We start from the raw sequence: 26,435 nt of genomic DNA, 5'->3' as shown, positions 1-26,435 counted from the left end.
TAGGAAAGATTAAATAAATAAATTTTATAAAGATAAAATAACTTTTTGCACCCTTCCTAATTTCAAGGTCAGAAATGTCAAATTAGCAAAAGACTTCTCATTTACATATGCCTGAGAGCTTAAGTTTTGTTTTTTGCTTTTTTGTGACAGAAGGCACGTACTCTTATCTGCTTAAGAGAAGAAGGGGATTTTTCAACAAAGGTAATGAGAATCCTTCTCCCCTATCCCAAGACAAGTTCATTTCTAACATTTACAAAATTAGTAGCAGTATTACTCACTCTGTGTACTACTGAACCCAGATAGACCAGAACAAGTTAGCTGCACCCCAGGCAGATGTGATAAGCAGCTTCTAGAAATCCCAGTTTGGGGGGTTAACCTGAAAGCAATAGGCAGTTACCCTCTGAAGAAGAGTTAATGTGAGTGTGCTTAGGCCGCTGCTGTGCTGCATATACATGGTGGCCTTCAGGCCCATGCTATGCTGGGTGAAGCCCACGGCTGCCAGAGAATGGAAACAAGAGCAGTCTGCAGGCAGTTCCCACCTGGCACGGCTGATCACCCACGTGATGCTGCCCAGGGCCCCATCCAACCTGGTCTTGAATACTTTCATGGATGGGGCATATGCAGCTTCTGGGCAGCCTGTGCCACTGCCTCACCATGCTCTGAGTAGAGAACTTCTTCCTAACATCTAACCTAAATCTCCCCTCTTTTAGTTTAAAGCCATTCCACCTTGTCCTATCGCTATCAGATCGTAAAAAGTCAATCCCTTTCCTGCTTATAAAAAGTACATAAAGTTCCTTTTATGTACTGGAAGGCTGTAATAAGTTCTTCATGGAGCTTTTTCCTCTCCAAGCTAAATAAGCTCAGCTCTTATAGCCTTTCTTCAGAAGAGAGGTGCTGCAGCCCTCAGAGCATCTTCGTGGCCCTCCTCTGAACCCGCTCCAACAGTTCTACATTTTTCTTGTGCTGGAGACCCCAAATGTGGACGCAGTACTCCAGATGGAGCTTTACAGGGGCAGAGTAGAAGGAGACAGTCACCTCCCTTGCTCTGCTGGCCACCCCTCTTTTGATGCAGCTCAGGATACAGTTGGCCTTCTGGGCTGCAAGTGCACACTCACTGCTGGCTGATGTCCAGCTTTTTGTCCACTAAGACTCTCAAGTCCTTCTCTTCAGGGCTGCTCTCAATGAGTTCTTTTCCCAGCCAGTACACACTCCTGGTATTGCCCTGACCTAAGTGCAACACCTTTCATTTGGACTGGTTGAACCTCCTTAGATTCATGTGGGGCAACTTTTCAAGCCTGTACAGGTCCCTCTGGATGGTATCCCTTCCTTCTGTTGTGTCAACTGCATTACTCAGCTTGGTATCCTCACCAAATTGCTGAGGGTGAACTCAATCCCATTGTCTATGTCATTGATAGTGCTGTTGAAGAGCACCGGTCTGAAGACAGATCCCTGGGGGCCACCACTTGTGCCTGACCTCCACCAGGGCATAGAGCCATTTACCACAACTCTCTGTCTGTGACCGTCCAACCAATTCTTTATCCACTGAACAGACCGCTCTTCAATCCATATCTCTCCAATCTAGAGATAAGGATGTGGTGTGGGACCACGTCAAAGGCCTTGCACAAGTCCAGGCAGATGACATCAGTTGCCCTTCCTTTGTCCACCAATGCTGTCACTCCATCATAGAAGGCCACCAGATTTGCCCTTGGTGAAACCATGCTGGCTGTTTCAGATGCTTTCCTCATGTGACTTAACATCTCCTCCAGGAGGATCTGCTCCATGATCTCCCAGGCACTGAGCTGAGAGTCACTGGTCTGTAATTCCTCAGGTCTTCCTGAGGAATCTTCCTTAAAAAAGATGTTTCCCTTTTCCCAGTTAGCAGGGTCTTTGCCTGACAGCCATGATATTTCAAATATGATAGAGAGTGGCTTGGCAATCGCATTAACCATTTTCTTCAGGATGCTGGGATGTGCTTCATTTGGCTTCATAAGAAAATCCCATAATAGCTGAATGACCAAAAGTAGAAAATCTCTTCTGTGCCCAGCATGCTGTGCAAATCAGAGGCCTATTTGATGCTACACCACTTAGTGTTCCTAACATCTGAAGATCTATACTATCCTCTCCTTATAGAGTTAGCTCCAATAAATAGCACTTAAAATGCTATCTTACAGAGACTGTTTTTTTACTGGGATCATAATGAACCAGGACCAACTACTGTAAAACACTTGGGCTATAGGTTTGCAAAGAAAGTATCATTTATCTATAGTGAAATTGAGCTGATTGGGAACCATACACTATTGCACAGAGTTAAGGTGACAAAAGCAAGGCTATCAGATTACTGAATAAATTTCACAATCCTGCTTACTTTTTGTTTGTGTTGCCTATGTAACTTGGGCTGAACGTATTCACAGCATGCTCAGCAGCTGGAAACTCAGGACAACCACTGGAGGACTGTGAGCATGACTTTTACCTGCTCTGTGCAAACACTTCCACAGAGCTGGAGCTTGTCTCAGCCCACATGTGCCTGTGTGTGCATAGGTGGTACGACTGGGTGTCAGGGAGAAGCCTAGCTTTACATAACCATGCTGGCAAGAATATGTTGTATTATTCATACATACTATTGTGGTTGAGTCCATTCTTAAACTACAAGTAAGGGGATCCAACTGTAACTCTGGAACTGCGATCAGTTTTTCCACTGAAGCATTAGAAGCTGACATCCATAAAACATAATAAATGTTTGTAAGGACTACTTACACAAAGCCAAACATACAGCAATTGCAAATCACGTATTTGAAAAACTCCCCTCATTTTTTCAGCGCTGTTATTGTGGTGCTATTGATGGTTCTCAAGAGAAAGACAAATTTTTCCCTGATCTGTCTGGCTGCAGTTAGTGCTGGAACCACAATTTGGGATTAGGACAACTAATTTGTTCTGCTACATTGTTTTGCTTTTAAAAAACAAATCTACACAGAAATATTTTCCTGTCAGCTATAGTAAGCAGGTTTCTTTTAGTGCTCATCTGATATATACAGCTTCCAACACAAGCCCTCAAGGATAAAAAAAAAAAGTCATGAAAATTGTTTCAGCAAGAGAAAGTTGCCTTTTTATCAAGTAAAATGCACTGTTTTAAACAAAGTTCCATATGAACAATTGCCTTTCATGTCTGGTGCTTCTTGGATATTTAACACCAGATCATAGAAGCCTCATCAATGGACGCCTGTAAAGGACTGCAGGAGAAGGGTATCATAATGGAGTCTTAGCTTCAGGAGTAATCAAAAACAGAACACAATATCCACTCCGCATAAAATTGGGAAAGAAACCTTGGATTTCTTGAAGGTGTCATGTCTGTGCCATGACAAAGATTCAGCAGTAGTTGCAGCATTTACACACAAAGGATAAGCAAGAGAATAATTTGTATACATGTCAGGAGATCTCTGTCCTAATTTAACTTAGCATTGCTGTGTTGACTTCTAGAATGGCAGTGATTTATCCCACATAATAACTGGGATAGACAAAAGCCCATTAACTACTCTGTGATTCAGCCAAGACACTTGAATAATTAATATGCTAATTGTTACTGGTACAGTGCTCTGTTTTAACTTGCTGTGCCAGTTCATTCAACAGTCCTTTTAAAAACACTGAAAGTTGAGGACAATCATGCCTTCAGTATGAACTTTCCACTCAGTCTGTTTGCAATAAATATTTATATAACCCACGTCCGACAACTTACCACTTTTTCTCATTACTAAAACGTCACCACACTCATCTTCAATTGGGAGAAATATCTCAGGTACAACAATGAGTATTCTTCTCTTTGGGGGTGGATTTATGTTCCAAATGCATTCCACGTTAGCTGGGTAGTCTCCAGGATAGTTGGGTGATTCAATATAGCCAGTATAATCACCTAGTTCTCCTCCACAGTGCTGGTCTGTGCAGGAACATAAGTTTGCATTTGTGTTAGCTGATAAACTAATTTGAGGTGTTTTTCTAGATCTGTCAAGAGCAAGCCTGAACTTCTCAAGGATTTAGAAATGGATACATTCTTCAGCTGCTTCTTTGTTTAGCATGGAAAGCCCTTAAAGCAATAGTCAATCCACAGGGCTGATTGCAACTGATTTGCAAGACCTTAATCTCCAGTGTGTAAAATGACTCCCCATTTAGACTGCTTTGACATTTGATTAAGAAACCAACAGGTAAGTAAACAGGATCCCATTGTGGGGGCACTCACAGTGGTTACCACTGAGGCCATGCTGACATCTAGGTTTTCAGACCGAACCTAATGTGGTTTTTAACCTGGTTTAGGTGAATGTGTGTGAAGATCCTAATAGGTAACCTTATCTTGATTATATATTTACTTTGCTTTGTTTTAAATGAAACCAGTTATTAAAGAATCTCAATCGATATACGTTTTACCTTCTGAGCTTTCAAAATTCCTATTGAATTTGCCTTAAGTGCAATTCACTAAGTTACTTAACTTGATCCTGCCAGGCCTACACAACTGTAAAACCAGATACACATTTAAATATTTTGCTTAATCAAAAAACTCTGCAAGGTCAGAAATTGAACTGAAAACAGAAAATATCTAAGCCAGCAAAGTGACCTAAGTGGTTTTATTTTATTGGAAAATTATCAAACTTCTTCAAATTCCTTAAGAATAACTTAATCCTTAAGAATAACTAATTTACTCAAGTTACATTAGAAAGATGACTTATTAAGAATAAATACTTATGGTAGCTGTACACATGAATGTTTGACATGACATTCCCCAACTGTTATAGAGAACTTCTCTTAAGTTTGCATGGTAGAGATGAAAAAAGTCTGTTGTCTAAAAGAAGCAGTAATTCACAAAAGATCAAATAGAACTACACAGGAACTCTTAGAGATGTTTAAAGTGGTAATTTATGACAGAAGGCTGAGTACTGCCAAAAAGCCTATGAGAAGATTTCACTGTCATAAGCAATTATCTGGCATCTGCAGTATGCACGACCACATCTCCTACTATTTTATAACGACTAGTAGCAGTCACTCTGATAGAAGTACTGTGCTCTAGAGACAGAAATATTCATCACTGCAAAACTTACAGGACCTGGGAATTTGAAAGTGCAGTAGTATTAACTTGTAGCTGGCACTCTATGAAATTACATTAGTGCTAAAACAACAAAATGCATCAAGTGATACTTTCCTAGGTTTTGTTCTCACTGCTTTCACAGTTTTTACTGTTCCGTATGGAAGCAGATAAATGCTGACTGGTAAATACATAACAAGAATGCAACCTGATGAATGAACCTTCAAGCTGCATTCAGATCTGAAGTCATGCTTCACCTCACAGCTAATATAAATGCAACTTACTTTTACAGTGTGTAACATTAGTGGAGCCATCAAAGTCTGTACTTGTGTTTCCAGGGCAGGTGATGCAGTAGTTTTGACCAAACTCAGGCTGGTAAGTTCCCACAGGGCATCGGATACACCTGTGCGTTGTGGAGTTGTAGTAGTGCCCAGGAGAGCAATGAACTGCAAAGTATATTATTTTCAGAAAGTAATAATCTTCACTGCAGAGACATCTTCCTTCTACTTTGGACATAACCCATGATCCCCATACTGCAATATACTTACTAGGCAATAAAAGGCAAAAAAGGACGTAAGCTCACAGTCTTTCCAATTACAAAGGACCTTCTAACTAGAATACTCTTCTGAAGACTGGTGAATTAGTAACTCATGTTGCATATGCCTCTCACTGTATTTGATACAGGGATTTCCTATGAGCTAATGAAAAGTGGAAGATGATACATATATGCCTCAACAACAAAAACATCTTTCACAATAGCAAGAGGGAAGTTCCTATGTTTGCCATGATCACCACGTAATTCAAATAACAAAGCCAAAATAAGTTTGGGCAGATTCCTTCTTCAGTGTTTGCACTGGAAGTTGTCATTATAGGGCACACAACACGTTCCATGCTAACAGTTGCTGCCCAGCCCTTTTGTAAAGAAGCCTCAGCTTCATTCCTATAGTGTTTAGTTTTTCTAATTTGGAAAATAAAACAGGCAGCACCGGAAAGCTAATTCATTCTCTGATGTGAGCTGGTTTGATCTCCTGCCATGCAACGAAGCTGATTTACTTCCCAGTTGCAGTGCTAACACTACACATGCCTGTGGTAAATTCCAAAGAATACAATAAATCGTGTTCAGTCTTCGTTACGTTGGGAGATCATGACCAGTTTATAGATTTCCCAAACATTTAATTTAAATCACACGCAGGGTTCCTAAATGCAGTGACTGTGTTTGTTTTGGAGACTTTTGTCGTCCATTAGTATCAAAGCTCACAAACAAAAGGGCAAGCAGTAGAAAAATGAATCATGAAAAGATTTGAAATTTACCTTTGGTTTCACAGTCTTGAAAAGAAACAGCACCTTCATACTTGGTCACAAGCCCTCCACCACATGGAAAGCAGAGGGTCCTTCCTGGTTCAGGCTGATATGTACCAAGAGGACAAACTCGACAAGGTTTAAAACCATCTGATGAATAGTGTCCAGGAGAACACTGCCCTAGAAATATAAATGATTGTCTGTGTTAGTGAGCTTAATTTTCTGGCCAAAATATAGAAACTCATTGCTCATAGCTGGCAATATTTCTTTTAGCTTAAAAAAGTAACTACAAGACAGCTGGAGATCAAATTCTCATCTTACCTGCTGCATCTGTATCCTTCCTGTAACTACTTCCTAAAAACAGGGCCAGCAAATAGAACTAGTTTCTTAAGAAGCTCTTTGCTACCTATGTTTCTTTTTAAAATTTCTTTTTTAGAAAGGGTCTATTAAGATGTTTTTATAATACTTTGTACTTTACCAAGTCTTTCACCTGAGAATTTCAAAGCACTCTGTAGGAGAAAAATGAATCTTTGTATCATATCTATGAAGCTTTGTTTTTTAACATCTCCATTATATAGATATGGGAATAGCACCTATCTGGATGGTACCAGTCCAGCATCCTGTCTGGAAGAATAGCTGACAGCAGCAGCTTTCTGGGCAGCTGTGAAAACATGCGCTCATCAGAAGTTCTGCTGCCAGAAAATTGTGATTTGTGGAAAGTAAAGCACTTGGTCGATGTGTCTACTGACAGATACAAGGTAGTTTCAAAACTTGCTCTCCAGTCAATTTCTGATAGGCATCTGTTCGGCTTGGTTCTTGCTAGCAAGTGTAGTTCACTCTTTGACAGCACATCTGAGAATCAAGATGTCAAGGTTTTCAAGAAAATGCCATGACTACATATCTTCACACCACTCCAGACAGGAGATCAGCACTTTGAGATGTGTTAGGTGTTCCCTGAGGTTGCCTAATAGCAATACTTTGTAATTCATTTTCCCTAAGATTTAAACAGCAGACAGAAACAACAACAACAAACAGGTTTGAAAACCTAAAAGTTTTGAGAGTTCTAGGGGCTGGGATTTTTTATAAATCCTGATGATGGGAAGTGTTGGGGGTGTCCAGCATCTTGGGTACTTGAAGTTCAGGATGCACAGGAAATGTTTAAGCAAAAATTCCTACAAAAGCCAAACTCTTAAAGACACCATTGGGATCAGGATCTTCAGCATTCAGTCTTGCTCCCATCCCAGCTGGCTGGAATAGGACTGTACAAGTTGGCTGATGTGACACAGGCTTCAGAGACGTGACATTGCTAATTTGAAGACAGTTCTACACTTATTTTTATAGTGAAACTGATCCTTGTGGTCTGGTCCCACTGGTTGCTGAACTTTAATGTGAATGTAGTTAATGAATGGATGTGGGTCTGGATTTCAATGTGAAAATTAAGAATGTGTGAAATGTGGCTTACAGATATCATTTTAAAGAAGAGATACAGTTGTGTTTTCACACTGTTAAATGCTTGCTGCTTTCAGCATTAATATGTCGCAGTCCATAGCTGAGGAGGTACATAGAAATGAGCTGTTTTCTTCTTGCCCTTTTTACAGAAATTGGCAACATAATATATATAACATGATTTCCCTGAGAAAAGCCCCAAATGAATAGGCTTCCTAATTGTGTTTTGGGCTTGTGTCTGCAAGGATCACATGGAGTTTAAATATCATAGCATCTTAATTCACTTGCAGCTACAACAGAGTTTTATGTAACAGCCACTTGCAATCTCTTGCACACTTGCATGTACTTCACCTGTACGGATAAGGACTTGGATTATAGCATATTTGTTATCACACAGACATACAATGCTCCCAAAGATATGATGCAAAAATGCTATTAATTACACATAGTGAGTACATTTCTAACAAAGTCTGTGTTCATAAAAATACAGTTTTATCATATATGCTAAAACGTTTTATCCTGTTCTTGATAAAAACTTAGGGGGGTTTATGAAGTCTCAAGTACATTCTTTTGCTATCTACAGAGAAAAAGAAAAGGGGAGAATTGATTAGAAAAAAAAAAAACCCTCTTGAGATCTGACAGCAAACATTTCCAGAGAAATACTCTGCAAAAATAACCAGAAGGATTTCTTTGTGTTGTGCAGAACAAAAATTCAAATTCAAACTTTGCCACAGGAGAAATAAAAAATACCTTTTCCTACTGTTGCGCTACTTTGGTATATAAACTATATCAACACTTTTTTAAAGTCTGATAATCTATTCTTGTTGGATTTTGTTCAAACAACAGTCAACATAATTAAGAGGTACAAGCATTTCAAGGTTTTTTTTTTTTTTTTTGCAATGATAGTTCCTGCATACAGAGTTATCAGCAAAATCTACCATATGTTTGACTGGAGACACTAGACTTTTTTTATGCAGTGAATGGAGAAAAATGGCAGCTTCCCAAGTGTCATTCATTGTGTGCTCACTCTAGATATCCTTGAAGTAAGCATTAATGTAAATTATATGGATAAGTTTTAAAGTTAGAACTGGCAAAGCAGATAGGACAGATTGCTTTCAAAGAAAAAAGCTACTAGATGTTGCTTATCTGTAGTGAAATAAGGTAGATAAAATAATTAACAGTGATACATCTTGAACAATTTAGAATAAACACATTTACAAACTGAACTTTGCGGCTCTCTTCTGAAACCAGGGATTATCATCACTATAATCCAATTTATATATAATGATATTGAGTCAGAGATGTGGTGTCACTTGCCAAAAACTACAGTGAACTCATACAGCACTGACACTTACCATTACCTCTGAGGCCAGGTACAGACCCCTCAAAGTTACAGCAGCTGCCGATGAGACCAGGAAAACTGCACCCCATGCAAAATGTTAAATCAGCAATGTCATTAGAGTCACCAATAACAGCCCAAAGTAAACTATCCCTCTGGCTTGCAGTATACCTGATGAGTCCTTACAAGTCGAGGTATGTCTGTTCAGATTCCATACCTGACTTGTAAAGTAAGGAGCTTAGCTTGGCCTGCTCATTTTCATACCATAACATTGCTGCAGCAGGTCCCACCTTCAGTTGGCAATGTCAGCATGTCAGTGGATGGAACAGGCCAAAACATTTTGTATATTGCTTGTAAGAGCACAGAGATTTCTTCTGTTACCTTTACAAGACAGAAGTGTGGATGGCTCTCCTCTCTTTTAGCCTCCACACCTCACAGACTGTGTGGCAACATCTAATCCTTTTACAATCACATCAAACTTGCCTCCACATTCTGACACATTCCGGGCGCCTGCTACTCCCTGTCCATCATTACTTGGGCAAGGCTCACAGGTTAGTTGACCTTCTGTATCTTGGTATGTTCCTGGTGAGCAAGGAACGCACTGATTATGTTCTCCGCTATAAAAGGTGCCCGTGCTGCAGGTAACTGAGAAAAGAAAAGGGGAATCCACATAAAGACTTTCATTTTGATCACATCGTTTTCCTTTATATTAAACATTTAGAGGAGATGGGTCTGTTCAATCCCAGTATCATTAGTGGCACTTTTGCATGCATTAGGCAAGGATCCTCACCTGATGTAAAGAGGACCATCTGGGATCTGTGGTCAATTTACATCAGTGCAAGCAAGGTCCTTCTTCTACTGTCTAACCTTTTAAATGGCATTCTACTGTGCTGAAGCATCAGATATATGTTGTTAATAAAGTTAATGCAGTCTGCAAACAGTATATTGCAGTTTAATTAAGGCAGTGTTGGGTAATGAATGGGAAATTATGTGAATCTTTAGTTTAAATTATGTGTAATTTTTATGAACAAATAAAGAAAATCTTTCTCCTGTAATCAGTTCTGGTGATTTTTCTGAGGGCAGCGTATCCCATGCAATGATTTCTTTTTCTTGTCATTCAAATAGCCCAACCAGAAGGCATTTGCAGTATATAAATGAATCCGTGTACTCCCCTTACTGTAACAGGTCACATTTACATTAGATGTTTTTCTCTGCTGGATATCAGTAGTTAAAATGCATGGGCTTCTAGACAGTAAGAGCAGCAGCATTTCAATAACTGCTTTCAAATCACTTTTCCTATGTAATGAAAGCAGCCTCAGAAACAATTCATTAGAGGCATCTACCAGATCTGCACTTAACTCCTTTTTGCTTGTAAATGACTTGGTGCCTAATTGCAGCTGGGAAAACAGATATGCTGAATTTGAAAATATGACTCCAAGTGATTAGAAACCTTACAGTGTTGAGAACTGCCAGTAGTAGTTTTGTATTAGTACCTTAGCACTAGAGCCTAGTAACCATGGAAAAAGCTTAAAGAAATCAGATATTTTACATAAAGCTAGAAAAGATTTCTGTAGATTATTCCTTCTATTTTTAATTGGACTTTTTGAGTGTTAAATATAAATATATGTATAGGTCACAGATTACTTGGTGATGAAGAAAGTAAGATAAGCAATTTCAAACTAAATACACTGCATCTAGAGAAACGCTATTCCACTTTTTTACAGAACTGTAATTGTATTTTCACTAGACACTGGGAGTAACTGGGAAATAGTGGCCAACATGTAGTGGCAATATGCTTTTTGGAGTATGGCTGAATGGGATCAACTGGGACTTACCGCATTTTCCATCCTGCAGCACTTGCCCTGTACTGCAAGCTTCATGCCCTTCAGTAGCTTTAGCTGGCTTCTGAGCCACTTCATATTCTGTCCCAGAAAACTGAATGTAAAATTGCTGTTTATTAATAGATTTCCTCAATGTTTTGATTGCAGTTTGCAGCTTCTGCTCCATCCTTTTCCGAACACAGTCAATGTTACAGGTGTCTAGATGGGAAACGATAAGAAAACTAGAAGCAATTGAGATGGATGCTTAAAAGAGGTGCTTAACAAAAAAGCCTGCATTGCACTACAAATCCTGTTTGCTTCATTGCCTTCTCCATATACACTGTACAGCAGCTCACTGTATTTAAAATCAGGCTTTTCATGGGGCCAGCCAGTAGTATGCTGACGTCCATCAAACTGAGCTGCATGGCTTCTAAGTGGGCACTGAGCGCTGGTATCTCAATCATCAAGAAATCTGGTTATATTGAGTGCACAGGGAGAGGGCGCAGAAAACACCAGTTTAGACAGAAGGATCAGGGTGGCACTGTGCAACAGTGCTGTACTATGCTTTACTAGTGCTTTGTGCACCATTAGAGGAGGCTGAATTACTGCATTGTATTTCCAGGTAGCTGTCCTGTCAGACACCACCAGCATTTCTGAATTTTCTCAGTCCACTCAGTTGATTAGGAATTTTCCCCACATTCCTGATCAAAATACATAATTGACACAAAGAAAGGTGCCTTTTGGCACAATTAGCTGTTTGGACCACTTGGGCACTGAGATACCCCACACAGGTTAAGAAATCTGTCTTGGAAGTCTAACATGTTTATAGAATTCAACCTACATTTTCTTTGGCTGAACGTTATAGCATAATACAGTACATCATGAATAACTTGAAGCGATTCTTTTTCTTCCTGAAGTTATGAATACATGACTTTATCAAAAGTGTGATAAAAATGTTCAATTCTCAGAGAATTTTCAGCAACTTACATTTTGTAGGATATTTTTAGGATCAGTGTAACAAAACTTCTAGCGAATCCTTACATTCTCTATGCATCAATTAGCACTTCACTTTTCTGAGGAAATCAGATTAAATTAAAATACAAGACTTAGCTCCAGGCCTTGAGGGATTTTTGCTGTAGGTCCAATCTTTGTTATTTGGCTTAATTTCATACCTAACTCCTTTCAATAAATCTTGGAAACTGAGTTTGAAAAGACTGTTGAGTGAAGCTTGTGCTACAAGTTTCGCACGGCAGCTTGATGAAATACCATCAAAAAGATTCTAACAACACACTCAGGAATTAAATTATGGTTTCTCTCTGCAGACTTAGAAATCTGTCACAAACCTGAGACTTCTTCTGACTTCATCTCCACTTCAAACTCTGCAGTGATATGGGACACTTCTTTTGATGGAGACTTGCGGCCCCGGCGCTTTTTCTTGGAGGAATCACACTTGAGATTCACAAAAGTCACCTGGCAGTTGTCTGTACAAGGGAATTGACCTCCTTTCATGAGAGAAACCACACAAAAAAGAAATCAAGTAGCAAGGTAACAAGTGGCAGGCTAACGAGCGATATCTCAGCTGGGTTATCATTAAAGCAGTGACAGGTTTCGTAACTTTCACATGCAGTTACGCACTTTTGTTGGTGAAAGCAGGAGGCAAAAGCATTGGTGTGGTGATGCTCAGCTGCTTAGTGATATCTACAGTGCCTATAATTTCCTGTATCTTTTCCGCATAAGAATTAGGAAGCTCTTTACAGAAATTAGTTAAGAGCTGCAAAATTACATACAGCCATTTCATGGTTATACCAAGCAAGAGAATCAGTTTTTACAAATTCATTAGAGCAGCAGGCCGAGGACTAACCCACAAGTATGGGCCTCAAGAAACCACTAACTGGTGTTCTATCTCTTTGAGCAGTGACAATTGCCAGATATCAAAGGTTTGAAAAGGCTTTGCTTGGGAAGCTATGAAAATATATTGGAAGGTTTAAACTGAGGCAAAAGCACAGGACAGAAGAAATTAATGCACCCTTCAATTACTTGCTGCTGCTGAGGAGAAAGGTCATAGTCCATTGGGACACAATCACGTGAACATCTTCTTGTTATATAAATATAACTCAACATGAAAAACATCCTTATTTTGACAGGTGAGCGACCTTCTACCTCAGGGAGAAATTTCTAGCAACTAAGTCATCGTAAAGATTTGATTTGGAGTGTGGGGTTCTATGGTATCATCTTACTGTTAGACCCAGGAGTTCAGATGATGTAACACACAGTACAAAGCAAGCAAGGGCCAAAGAAATGCATCAAGAAATACACTCTAGTGGTGTCTGTATGGATCAGTAGAGATCTTCTGTGACTTTAAAAATCGGTGAAATAATCACATCTTATTAAAAGAAGAGAATACATAAGGACAAGGTAAGCATCTTGACAACTGAGACTTGTTTAAACCAAATGCTTGAAAATTCAGGAGATTATAAATATAAATGTTTAGACTGCATGATAAAGGTAAAATACAAGTCTATATTTAAAAGCATAACATTTTTAAACCGCTAGCATTTTTTTGGGTTAGCTATTTTTTCTCTTTTCTATTCAGCATTCATTTGACTTCTCACTAGCAAGAGTGGTAAGACAGACTCACAACAGAGAATGTGTCACTAGAAGACATTCTCTATAAGCTGCTAAGTTCCTCTAGGCAACAACTTGAGCTGTTGCAGACTCACCAATATTGTGTGTTAAAGTCCAGAAAATTCTGAGTTAATATTAAATGTAAATGAACTTCAAATATTTCAGCTGTGGAAATACAGAGCAAAAACACCACGATACTCTTCAATTGTTTAATCTACTCTGTTGTTTCAAGGGGATGGAGGACAAGAATTATATGGCATAAAAATATGTTAAAAATATATCGCTTTTATAATGTTTTGTTTAGCCTTAAAAATGAAGTTAAAAACTAGCAATAACAGAGCCCCATACCTTATCACAATGAGTTTTTTTAATAACATTTGACTGCTCTGATGTAGCCTGATAAATCTTTTTTTTAATTACCTATTTTTGTAATTATATCTAAATCTTCTCGTAAATCTTTCTTCTCACAGCATAACTACTCGTTCCAGTGTAACGAATGATCTAAGGCTGTGTAAAATCAGATTTTGATTATAACTTTCCTGTGTAGGGGTTGTCTTGCCGCTGCAAAGGATACTAATCCAACGTAACACAAATGAATAATAGCTTTTGCCAGTATACATGTTCTTTTACAAACTTATCTTGGAAAAAACAAACTGAATGGACATTATTTCATGTAATTAATTCTAGCTTTTTGTCTCAAGATATTTCAGCCATTACCAATGTCAGAAAAAGGAACAGCTTAATTCCAAATTCATGCAGTCTTGGACAAAGATTTCTTAAAGCAGCTGGTGACATTTCAACACTGTCACATTCAAACTCACCGCACTGTTCAGTTACAGCGTGAAACATGGCTTGATCTTAAATTCAAATCCAAATATGAAAAGCATTACGTTTTTCAGACTGAGATGTGAAAACAAATTACATGAACAAGCAAACAAACAAGCAAAAAATTACAACACTGTATACGTGTTAGGAGAAACCACGTACCTAACACAGCTTGCTTCCCAGCATCCTTTGTTTTTTCTTTGCTACGAGGCCGTAAGTGGCACTTTGCATCTTTAATTTTAAAACGGGCTTTTTGCTTGATTGGAGGGGCTAAGGAATCTGTTGATATAGAACAAAAAACAAAACACTGTTTGTGGTGCAGATGAGATGAAGCCTGAAATTTATTTCTGAAAACAGACTCAAAAGAGTTTTTGCAACACAGAAAATACACAGACCAAGAGATATACACCTTGTGAAAAGGGATCCATTTGCAGAAGTTTATTATTTCCCATAAGCACTTGAGCCCAGACATTCAAGCCGGTCATGACTTTAAAGGCCCCAAGTATGCAGTGATTAAAAAATGCAACTGCTGACTGACTGCCTCACAAATTCCATGGTGTAAAAGGTATGGCAGGGGCTGTCACCTTCCTGCTTCTGCAGGCTGCCCCTTGGAGTTAGAGCAGGGAAGTAAGTGGTGCAATGGGAAGCAACCCTGAAAGCGTTATAGAGGTTACTTGCACCTGTGGCACAAGCAGACAGATGGGCTGCTGCGTTAACTCCACAGCACTGTACTTCCTATTGCATTCCAAATATATGACAAGTATGTGGTTAGAGAACAGGGAAACTGGAGAGAAGCATGGCAGGTATTGATATGTGAAACGGGTTGATACTTCCCTCCGCTGGATGCTGTTTTAACTGCTTCTAATTTTGCCAGACTTCATCTTCTAGAGCTGAGTTTATTTTATACCGAGTGACAGCTTTTTAAATTTTGAAATGTCTCTGCAAAATAATCCAGTTATTTCTGTGAACAAGATGAACAACACACCAAATGTGCTCATAAAAGTCTTGTAACCTTTCTGGTTACAGAAATGCAATGCCCCGAGCCTCCATGCTCCTCAGTAAGGTCTTTGTAGCTGTCAAATTGCCTTTGACTGCTGTGTTGCTACTGGGCTTCTCATCTCCTAGTCAGTGAAGAACTGCCATTATGTCATGTTACATGTTACACTGTCACGTCGCTGGACCACAGAAAGTAAATTACTCCAGAGCTTGCACTTATTGAATGCAACTCTTAAGGCCTTGTGTAATTTCAGAGCTACCTTGCACCTCTAGGCCTCCATCACCCACCTCACAGAGGCCACAGCCCAGGTGAGCAGGGCATCACCTACCTGCACAGCTGGGGAGGGTGACATTGCGCTTCTGCTGTGCCTTGCCTTGCTGGACAGGAACACCACAGCTCAGTGTGTAGCTGTTCTCTGAATCTGTGAAGCAGAACATGCAGTCAGCACTCACAGCACCAGCCTCACAAAACACCTGCTCTGCTTGGCACTCTCAGCACTAACGTGCCATGTCTGTGCACACCAATGCTGTCAAATAATGAGACATTTGAAGTGCTGAACTTGGATTTTAAATGGCTGAAGTAGCTTACCAAAGGCTACTGCTTCACAGCATTGACTGTAGTTTGTTTCTTTCAGCACTGAAATGTTACATTTCATAAAGAGTTTGGCATGACATTAGCTGACAAATAATTCCATGGTGCACAAATCAGAAATATTTTACTGTGTTTGTTCATGGCAGAATCCTCATGCTTTGATCATCTCTGTGATTTAGAAAGTAAATCATGTGCATCAGTAATAAAGTTAGCTTCAGATTGATGCATTTTTTGGCAGAAACAAAAAATAACATACTAAGAACTATGAAAGAGTTTACATACTGCACAGATAAAATTCTGTATTGGTGCATACAAATTAGATAAATGCATAAATAATCTCTGCTAAGCTGAAAATAATGTGTGAACAGCTCTGCCGCATATAATGCCAAGAATAACATGAAAAGTAGAGACGTCTTCATGGAAAATAATCCTGTGTCAGAAAAAGAACACCCATAGAGAAGTAATATCAACCTCCGTCCTGGCTCTGCTGCCCTGCAAAACTGTGTAGATGAAACTTACATGTAGCAAATGATAAGAGAGGGGAAAAAAAGCACACAGTGAGATGCTGATTTTCTATAACATTCAGATAAACTACTGCAAACAAAGTTTATTGAAATCCAGCAACAGCCAGGAATAGAAACAACAAATTGTGAGTGAGGGTTTAGCTGTACAGCCTCCTGAGACAGATTAAGTTATACCCATTTTGTATGAGACAGTAAGGCAGGTTTTAAGCTGCTGCTAGGTCATCCACTGCTCCATGGTGCCCCCGGATGGAAGTCTTATGCTACTGTGGCATCATAATTTGATCATGTGGTGCAGCTGTCAGAATATTAAATTGCTTGGGATGCCCCAGCACTCCTTTCCTGCCCATGCCTCATGCTTTGTTCTCTAAGCCAAATTATCTAGGAGGAGCCATCCACTTTTCAATTTGTTTCCACTCCTGCTTGATCACACTATTTCTGGATATGTTGGGTTCACCATTTCAAGCAGATGCATGGAGGGGCTCAGGGCTCTCTATTCGTACTGAAAAACAGTACTTAAAATTAGCAGGAAAATCTTGTATTTTATCATGTTCATGTTTGGATAAAATTTAATTTACAGTGAACCTTTGCTCACTTACAGTTGTCCGTAACAAAAACGAATGCAAGAGTCATGAATACATAAGCAGAGAAAAACCATCAAGTCACATACTAGACTTCAGAAAACAGATGTTTTGTACAAACCTGGAACAAAAAGAGTATTGGAGGGGCATGACAGGAAGCAGCTCTCTATTCCTCCTGTCTTACTACACACTAGTTGAGCCTTGGGAGCTGGTTTGGCATTCGGGAGACATTTCACCATCTCTGAGGACAAAAGAAGAAAAATCAGAAGCTATCCAACCCAGAACCCTGCGCATTCACTTGTTCACAACAGTGAGGAAATATAGAAGTGGCAATCAAGAAAAATCACAGGTGCAGGCATTTCTGAAATAAGCATATATCATGAGAGAAGAAACTTGAATCTTGAGCTTGGACCTGGAAATGAAACTCCTTCAGATTTTTAGGTCTAGGATCTAAGTCTTTTTTTCCTATCTTCTTATTTTGGATTGTTCAAGTCCAGATCTGAATCACAAAATCACAGAATCACAGGGGTTGGAAGGGACCTCAAGAGATCATCAAGTCCAGCCCCCCTGCCAAAGCAGGTTCCCTACACCAGGTCACACAGGTAGGCGTCCAGGTGGGTCTTGAATATCTCCAGAGAAGGAGACTCCACAACCCCCCTGTGCAGCCTGTGCCAGTGCTCCGTCACCCTCACCGTAAAGAAGTTCTTGCGCACATTCATGTGGAACCTCCTGTGCTGCAGTTTCTGTCTGTTCCCCCTTGTCCTGTCTCCACACACTGCTGAAAAGAGTCTGGCCTCACCACTTTGTCCCCCACACCTCAGATATTTATAAACCTGGATCAGGTCCCCTCTCAGTCTTCTTTTCTCAAGGCTAAACAGACCCAGTTCACTTAGCCTTTCTTCATAGGGGAGATCCACCAGGCCCTTCACCATCTTAGTGGCCCTGCACTGGACTCTTTTCAGGAGATCCCTGTCATTTTTATACTGGGGAGCCCAGAACTGGACTCAGTACTCCAGATGAGGCCTCACCAGGGCAGAGTAGAGGGGGAGGATCACCTCCCTTGACCTGCTGGCCACGCTCTTTTTAATGCATCCCAGAATGCCATTGGCCCTCCTGGCCACAAGGGCACACTGCTGGCTCATGGTCAACCTGTTGTCCACCAGGTCACCCAGGTCCCTCTCCTCAGAGCTCCTCTCCAGCAGCTCATCCCCCAGCCTGTACTGGCGCATGCAGTTATTCCTCCCTAGGTGCAAGACTCTACACTTGCTTTTGTTAAACCTCATCCGGTTTCTTACTACCCAGCTCTCCAGCCTGTCCAGGTCTTGCTGAATGGTAGCACAGCCTTCAGGTGTGTCAGCCAAGCCTCCCAACTTTGTATCATCAGCATACTTGCTGAGGGTGGCCACTATCCCCTCATCAAGGTCATTGATGAAGATGCTGAACAAGACTGGACCCAGCACGGACCCCTGGGGGACACTGCTGGTTACAGGCCTCTAACTGGGCTCTGCACCGCCAACAACAACCCTCTGCGCTCTGCCAGTCAGCCAGTTCTCAACCCACTTCACTTTCCATCATCTGTCATCTGTACTCTGAAATACAGGAATCTCTAATTATGAGCATAATGCTGCACACACAATATCATCACAGAAGCAATAGGTAATACTAATGACGTGAGATGACCTGTACTGCTTTTTTGGAGGTGCAGCTCTCCAGCTCTATGGGCCAACTACAACGACATACACAAGAATCCCTCTCATAAAGGTCTGTTTATGTAGACTGACAGTGAAAACATTTTCCATTTCTCACAGGCTTATATTTCAGTTCCATTCTTAACCTTCTGGAGGTAGAAAACTTCTCATCCAGGCAGGGGTGAGGTAGCAGATGCTGAGATTGGGAGTAGATGGTCCCATTGATCCTTTCAGCCAAAGTCAAAATGCCCCAAGTTGCAGTACATAAATGTGAGCTGCTCCTCATCAGCACCCACCACACAAGGCACATTGCAGCTCATACAATGGATATGTCCTGCTTCTCGTCATGACTTCAAAGCAAGATGAAGACAGAATATCTTGTAGGTCCTACTCACGAATCGTTCTTTGTATTTTGGCGAGGGACAGTTTGTGTTTTAGCTGATCCTACATGAAACTGTGGAGTTTCTAGACAAGTTCTATGCTTCACCCTAAAGGTGATGGTATGCAACTGATAATTAAGATACTGCATTTATTTTAATTTCACATCTTTTGGTACTCAAGTATTATTTAAATATACCTTTCCCTGTAAATGACCATTCTCAGCTACAGCCTGTAGATGCCATCACTATCTGCACTGAGGCAGCCTCACCACTCACTTTCCTCCAATCATTTCCTTCAGAGTTTTATTGTTTGCATTAACTGCTGGCTGTGGTGCTGAGCACCTCTTTAAACAGATATTTCATGCTGCATCAGGTGGCTGAATCTTGAGCAGGTGTCTGTAGAGTAGTTCTTGCTTCAGCCCTGTATAAATGCACATTCAGGTACATATGCTTTTCCTCTGTTCTTTTCTGCTTCATCCAATCATGCTCACCATGCAAGGTGAACTTGGCTGACTCTTATTTAGCTCCTAACTGGCCTTGTTGCTGTAGAAATGCCATTTTTCCTCTCCTTTACCTCACCACTGAACCGCAGCAAGGTAGAGGAGAAATCAGAGCTGCAGCATCTGAATTCTGTAGGACAGTTTTGGGTTGGCGAGACTTTGGGAAGAACCCACTAAGGTTGGGATGAAATAGGCCAACTGAAATGTGGTAGCTGGAAAAAGCCTTCCTGGCTTGGCTTGAGTACAGAGGGAGAGTCCCAGGAGCCACCACATGAATTGTGTTCCTGGCCTCACCGCTGGTTAAGTATAAATTATACGCTAGTCTTTTAAACACATCTGATGCTCACACCTGAAATATGGCAATAACCCTCCTCTACTTATCTCCCTCCAAAGGCCTTTAATGTTGCTTTGGTGACATTTGTAAAGATATTATTTCTTTGGACTGAGGAGACAACACAGGTGCAAAGTATCATTTCCGAGCAAAAGAGGATTTTGTTACTGCAAATGTAGAATGCAGCAGGGAGTTGACACTTATTTGAAGCCTCATTAAATTCATCAAAGAAAATGATGTGCATTATTGGAGAAGAGTGTTCTATTTTCCACCTTCCAACTGAGTATTCCAAATAATGAAGAGAAATACACAAGTAGGAAAATATTTCAGTACAAGCTCTTATTACGAAAAAAGCATTCTTACTTGGTTGAGAGAGAGTTCTGTGGTCTAACTGTATACCAGACCTCAGAAAACCTTAGTATCTAGAAGTTTTACAAGTTAGTTTTACATTAATTTACAAATCCTTTTCTAGAGGGCTAACTGGTACATTGCAAGGTAGATATAGTGGATAGCTAATTAAAAACAAACCCAAGAGGTAACGGTTTCTTATTTCTACAGTACTTAGTTCTCTATATAGCAGTGAAAATAATGCATCTGAAGGCAAGTGGGGAAAATGAGGTTCTTACTGGTAGCTAAGAAGAAAGTCAATGGCAAAGGCTGAAAGCCAGCTGAAACCCTGCCAGTTATAAAGTGCTTTCCATACTGCTATATCCATGTAAATGGAAAAATGCCACAATTGCATGATGTGAGAGGCTGGTGCAGGGCTCTCTACTTCAGAAAACAGCACCTTCCCACAGTATGTCAGGAGATTCCCTTTTTAAGTAAGGCCTCTCTTTTATTTTTGTGTCTTGTTCCCAGTTAGGTAATTGCCATCAGCTTCTAAAGCATCCATATGTTACTCATGGTTTAAGGAAACAAGCCAAAAAAGCAACAACTTAAATTTGACTACAAAACACCTAACATATGCCACTCCCAATAGAAACATGAAAATTGAATTGAAATCTCACAGAAATATAGCCATGACCGAAATTTGACATGTTTCAAATTGTGCTTCTAGATGAAAAAATAATCTTCCTAATGGAAACACAACAACAATTAGAACAGATATTCAGATTTGCCACAAAGTTAATGGCACTAGCAGTCCTTGCTATCATTTGAGTTGTCTTGGGATTTGTACTCATTGCAACTAATATTTCTCACACAGCTACTATCGATACTTTATAATTGGCAGGATATTTTGGAGAGAACTTGAAAAACAGGGGTATAGTGCTGTGAATGCATATATTGACTTGAATAACATCTTACTCGTAAGCAGTTATATATCTTGAATATTCTAAACTACTCTTAAAGGGAAGTCGGTTTATATCTGAAACTACAGAGTTCAATATCAAAAGACTATAAAAAATCAGAGGATCAAACTATAATATACATAATAATGTAGGAAGTCTTAGATATGTGGGTGCATGACTCATAAAATAAAATAAAAATAATCAACACACTCAACATATTTCCCATCCAACATGCTTCTTCAGTTCACCTGCAGCATTGCTTAGACAAAGTCACAGGCTTCTCCACTGTTCTGGAGAACAGGAGCAGCACCACAGCCACCTCTGAGTCAGTGACTTCTACACTTACCAACACAGTCCTTTTTATTCCAGTGCAGTTTCTTTCCAGGTGGACAGACACACTCATAGCTTCCCATTGTATTCAGACATCCATAGTCACAGCTGCCATTGCTGATGCTGCATTCATCAATATCTGAAAACATAAGTGGAGAGTAGTATTAACAATATGCACACAGTATCCCAGTGTATACTGTACACACGTGCTGTGCATTGAAATATTGTGAGCATTGGAATGTCTCTACCTACTGTATCTTCTACATTTACATCTATTATAAATGTGTAATGCAGACAACTGTACTGTAAAACAATTCAGTGCACTTTCCATGCGTTTGTCCCCAGACACATGCATAGTTCCTATTCCTGTAAGGATTTACACATATGACTCAATTCAGTTAATTGTCAGGACTAATTACACTGAAATTCTTGGAAATTCTCACAAGATGCAAAACATTCTTGAAACTCTGTGCAATCTGGACAATAATGTATATTATGTTATACAGGAAAATGTCAAAGGCATAAACATCTGGGAGATTCAATCACTTTTACATATCAGGAAGATAAACTCTCCATTGTAGTTCGCAGAGTTTGCTTTTAGAAGTGATTCAGATGAAGTAGTAAACTATATATTTGATAGCAACATGCGGGTTGGCAAGTAGTTCATTAGAATTCTGCTCCTCAAATAAAAATGAAAAGTGAGAGTTTCCATGAAGGCCACACAGCTATCAGATCACTGATAATCTTTTAACTTCAGATCCATTAGAAAAGCATCTGTCCAACATAAGGCATAACCATTTATATTCTGTTCAGACAGAATCATGTCAACGTGTCTGATCTCTCTTCTCCCACCACCAGAAGAGATGTTCATCCATCGTGCTCATCTGGAGTTGTGCTGCCATGTACTCACCTCTGGATCATGCTCAGGTACCAGCAAACCATCAACTGTGCATTGTTCCTCCAGACTCTAATTTACTAGTAATATCATAACATAAAAGCCCTCATTAAGAACCACAGCCCTGCTCTAAACGTACAACTCATAATTTCTGCCCTTTGGGTATAGGTACTCATTAGCTTGCTGAAACAGCAGCATTACTGCAATAGCTTTCTATAAAGCATGTAGGCTGTGCCATTCAACATACACTCAAATGAGCTGAAATGACACCAAATCAGTGTGAAATCTGTCAAATTACTCAGACTCTAGTGTAATGTTAAGCCTCAAAATGTGACAGTAATAGAAAAAATGTCACTGCATGAATTTCTAAAAGAGGTCTGACCACAAAGACTGACAGGCTGAGTGCTTGCCTACTTTTCTAAGCCATGTCTGAATTAGGTCTTGAACTCCAACTGCCCTGTGTCTGGCTGTGAGTGAACCTACATGGCCTGCAGGAATGGTGTTAGAATTCTAGTCCATTCTTCCCAGTCCCCAACTCTGGAGCCTTGTGACCCAGTCTGAAGTCAGATGTGAGGTACAGGTAGGAACCAAATGAGGGTCTGGGTTCCAATGCACACTAGGTCCTACAGCAATTAACAACCACAGACCTAGTCCAATTAGCCACATTTTCCTCTGGCATCTGTGGAAGGACAGCAGCACCCATGCAGCAGGGCTCGGATCTGCAGGCTTCCAATCTGTTCTGAGGCTGCTGTGTTTCCCTCCAGTATAAAAAAGTGCCAGGCCAATATTTTTTCATTCTTCAGGGAATAGTTTGGCCAATCTGAGACACTGAAATTTCAGAGAAACCTAGTTCAAGGTATTCTAGCTTTAACTATTTTGGTTTACCTTATCACCTCCAATTCTAAAATATTCAGCTTAAAAACGTGTGGCTCAGTTAAACTGTTCACAAAGCAAACTAGCAAACAGTTGAGGAAAACTTTCCAAACCTCCGCAGTGCGTCAGTCCATACAAGGTGTAGCCTTTATGACAGAGACATTCGAAGCTTCCTGGGTAGTTGATGCAGGTGTGATCACAGGTCCTTTCAAAGGAACACTCATCTATATCTGAATTCATAGAGAGAGCATTAAGAAGTTAGAACTCATTTAAACTGAATGGCTGGGATTTCACAGCCAGCTGCATTATCTTCATCCTGATAAGCTAGCAGATCGCATCTCAGGTAAAATCTGAATAAAATCCGTTTCATTTCTTTAGTCCCTATTAAAGGATAGACTTGCACGTACACAGAGAAAAAAACTGTAATATAGATATCTGCCGTTAGGTGGCAACATTTAACTTTTCAATCTTAATACCCAGCAGGATTGTGAGGGTATTAAGATTTTTGGGGGACTCCCCGCACCTAAGATACAAGAAGTCTGGATCCAAAGTCCACATTCTAACTAATTCAAGAGATCCTGACCTCTTCCCCTTCAAAAAGCCAGGCATCTCTAATTATTGCTGCTCACTAATGTGAAACTCCTATTTACACAGTCTCTTCCATCCAGCAGATTATGAAGAAAGCAATTAACAGCACATTACTTCAAAGACAGTACAAAGGTTTTGGTGAGCAGGGCAACATAAAGGTTTATGTGACAGCAGTCCTCACGGAATGGACTTGCTGAAAGCCGTTACATTAAAGGCACTTTAAATAGCAAGGCATGCAAAATAACAGCACTTCCGAGAGAATTTCGTCCTCAGACAATTGGTTTTCCTAAAATCCTCTTCATTACATAATCCTTGTTAAAAGGCCAGATAAATTAATACAATGGCATCGCTTGAGAGTCATATATTTAGAAGTATCTCTCAAAAACAAACAAATAAAAGATCACATTCTTACAATATTCCTGAGGAATAAAGGAAGGGAACAGGATTTCTTTAACAGCTTGCACACTTTCTAGAGTTGCTCGTTAAGAACATTAGCTGAGCAGCACCATTACTTCACATAACTCAGACTTTCACACTGTACATGTTCAGAAAGGCATGTGCTTGAAAAAAAATGTGAAAAATCACATACACTTAAGGGTATGCTACCCAATTCCTATATCCAAGCATTACTTGAAAAGTTTTGATGTTTAATGAAACACTCTAAATCTCCTCGTGCTATTATTATAAATGCAAATACTTAACTTCAAGAACTATAAAATCAAGCTTTTATGTATGTGTACATAAAACCAAAGGCTTCGTGAGAGTTTATACATAAGTTTACAATGTTGTAAACAGACATTTTATACGATGTCCAATGATGAGTGTTTGAAAACATGCACAGAAAGAGAATTCACAGCATGGAAAGCTACTGCTTATGCAAATGCCTAATATAAAATGCAGTATACAAAATGAACAGAACAATCTGCTCTATGGTTTTATGTGTGCATCCTGACCACTTGCTATGATCGAATAGTATAAAAAGACAATTGAGATTTTCTATTTTTTGCATCTATTCATTTTTAATCCATTTTTCTGTATCACTATTCAAGTTGAGGAAGTGATTTCTTTTTAAGGTTTCCTCTACAGTGTTGGACATATGAAGCTTTTGAATATACACAGATGGCAAACTGTTTCAGTTTTCTCCAGATAAATATGTAAAGTAAAATCATTTGGGAATGAATACTGGAGTTACAGTTTTAAAGGATTTTTACTGCATTTCAAGCCGAATCATACATCATGGCTTCATTCACGTGCAGCCTTGTCTGCCGTTGCAGGAGATTTGCAAAAGCAGCTCATTTGCTGGCCTCTGACTTACCATGGAGGAATCTTTAAAAAAGAATAAATTCACATTTCTCAATAGTGATCCTGTGCTGTTCTATTCAGTGGGGTTTATGTGCTGCTCCCACATGTACCGCTTTGTGCTGTTAGGCATTACGGCGCAGAACTTGACAGGTTTTCCTTCAAATTAACAAGGACATGTACCCTCCCTGCCTGTGTGAAGAGCAGTCTGTCTAGTAATAAGACCAGTCATCTGCTTGCCAAGCAACAGGCACTTCAGATGGACATTTAGATGGACAAATGCATTTCTATTGCATGAATTATTACACAAAATATCAGCCTACATAAGCCTACACTGCCCGCTCCGGCTAGCAAGAAACAAATGCTTTTATTGCAATACAAAGACCACTCTAAAAAGCTTATTTTAGCCATTAAAATCTCTCATCCCACCAGTGCTGCTGCTCTCATTAATTCAGCCCCTGCTAAACTCAGCATCTTGCCTTGGCTGATACAAGGTGGAAAGCCTCTGCACAGACTTACCCTTGCTTAACAACAAGCCCTTTTCACCCCCTGCTCCTGCCTGTTGAGGGCAGGGCTGGAGCCCGGGGACAGAGCTTTCCACAGCGCTGAGCCTGTAGAATCAGCAGTCCCCTGAGGAATTCAGCACTGGCCATAGAAAAGGGAAAAGTATGCACCACATGCTCTTCACTAAAAGAAACCCATGGTGTGATGCCGGACACTCAAATCCTCTTGCACTTTTTTTTTCCTCCCTTTTTAAACTCTGAAATCTGTGTTCTAGGTGCTATTATCTCCATGACTCCCAGAAACTTTCAAGTCAGCGCTCACCTCTTTGTAGTGCTCTGCTGTACTTCTCTTCCTGAAAAGATGTGTTGATTTCCCACTATCCTCATGATACAGTGATATCCCATAAGAGGATAACTGAAGAGCAGGGAATTACCCTACCCTGCCATATCCACAGACCTGGGTTTCAAATTGTGCGTAGCACACAAGTGGGAAAGAAGGCAGGTCTCTAATCTTCAGCTCCTTTGTACAAGCACAACTACGCATTATCAGTTGAAGAGAAGCCCCAAAATAGAAAGGCAGGTATGCTTCAGGTTATAGCTGAAGCAGCAGGGGGATGAATGAGTTGTCTTTTGGTTCTGTGGTCACATGC

General features: G+C 40.1%; 1 protein-coding gene across 1 annotated transcript in view; it reads right to left on the bottom strand.

Annotated features, from left to right (window-relative positions):
• Positions 1-26,435, bottom strand: part of SCUBE1 (signal peptide, CUB domain and EGF like domain containing 1) — a 204,350-nt gene that overhangs the window by 3,104 nt on the left and 174,811 nt on the right. Inside the window, exons 10-20 of the mRNA XM_065742416.1 lie at positions 23,509-23,625; positions 21,644-21,766; positions 17,231-17,350; positions 15,745-15,837; positions 14,582-14,698; positions 12,313-12,471; positions 10,985-11,188; positions 9,633-9,794; positions 6,377-6,544; positions 5,350-5,511; positions 3,731-3,928 (exon numbers count right to left, since the gene is read on the bottom strand). Coding sequence (XP_065598488.1) covers positions 3,731-3,928; positions 5,350-5,511; positions 6,377-6,544; positions 9,633-9,794; positions 10,985-11,188; positions 12,313-12,471; positions 14,582-14,698; positions 15,745-15,837; positions 17,231-17,350; positions 21,644-21,766; positions 23,509-23,625 — 1,623 coding nt within the window. The remainder of the gene's footprint in view (positions 1-3,730; positions 3,929-5,349; positions 5,512-6,376; positions 6,545-9,632; positions 9,795-10,984; positions 11,189-12,312; positions 12,472-14,581; positions 14,699-15,744; positions 15,838-17,230; positions 17,351-21,643; positions 21,767-23,508; positions 23,626-26,435) is intronic.

The sequence above is a fragment of the Cyrtonyx montezumae genome, unplaced genomic scaffold, assembly GCF_038088225.1.
Source record: "Cyrtonyx montezumae isolate F1298 unplaced genomic scaffold, pur_monq_1.0 scaffold_3, whole genome shotgun sequence".
NCBI classification, from domain to species: Eukaryota; Metazoa; Chordata; class Aves; order Galliformes; family Odontophoridae; genus Cyrtonyx; species Cyrtonyx montezumae.
The sequence above is the reverse complement of the archived record's forward strand: the minus strand, read 5'-3'. Positions and strand labels throughout refer to the sequence as shown.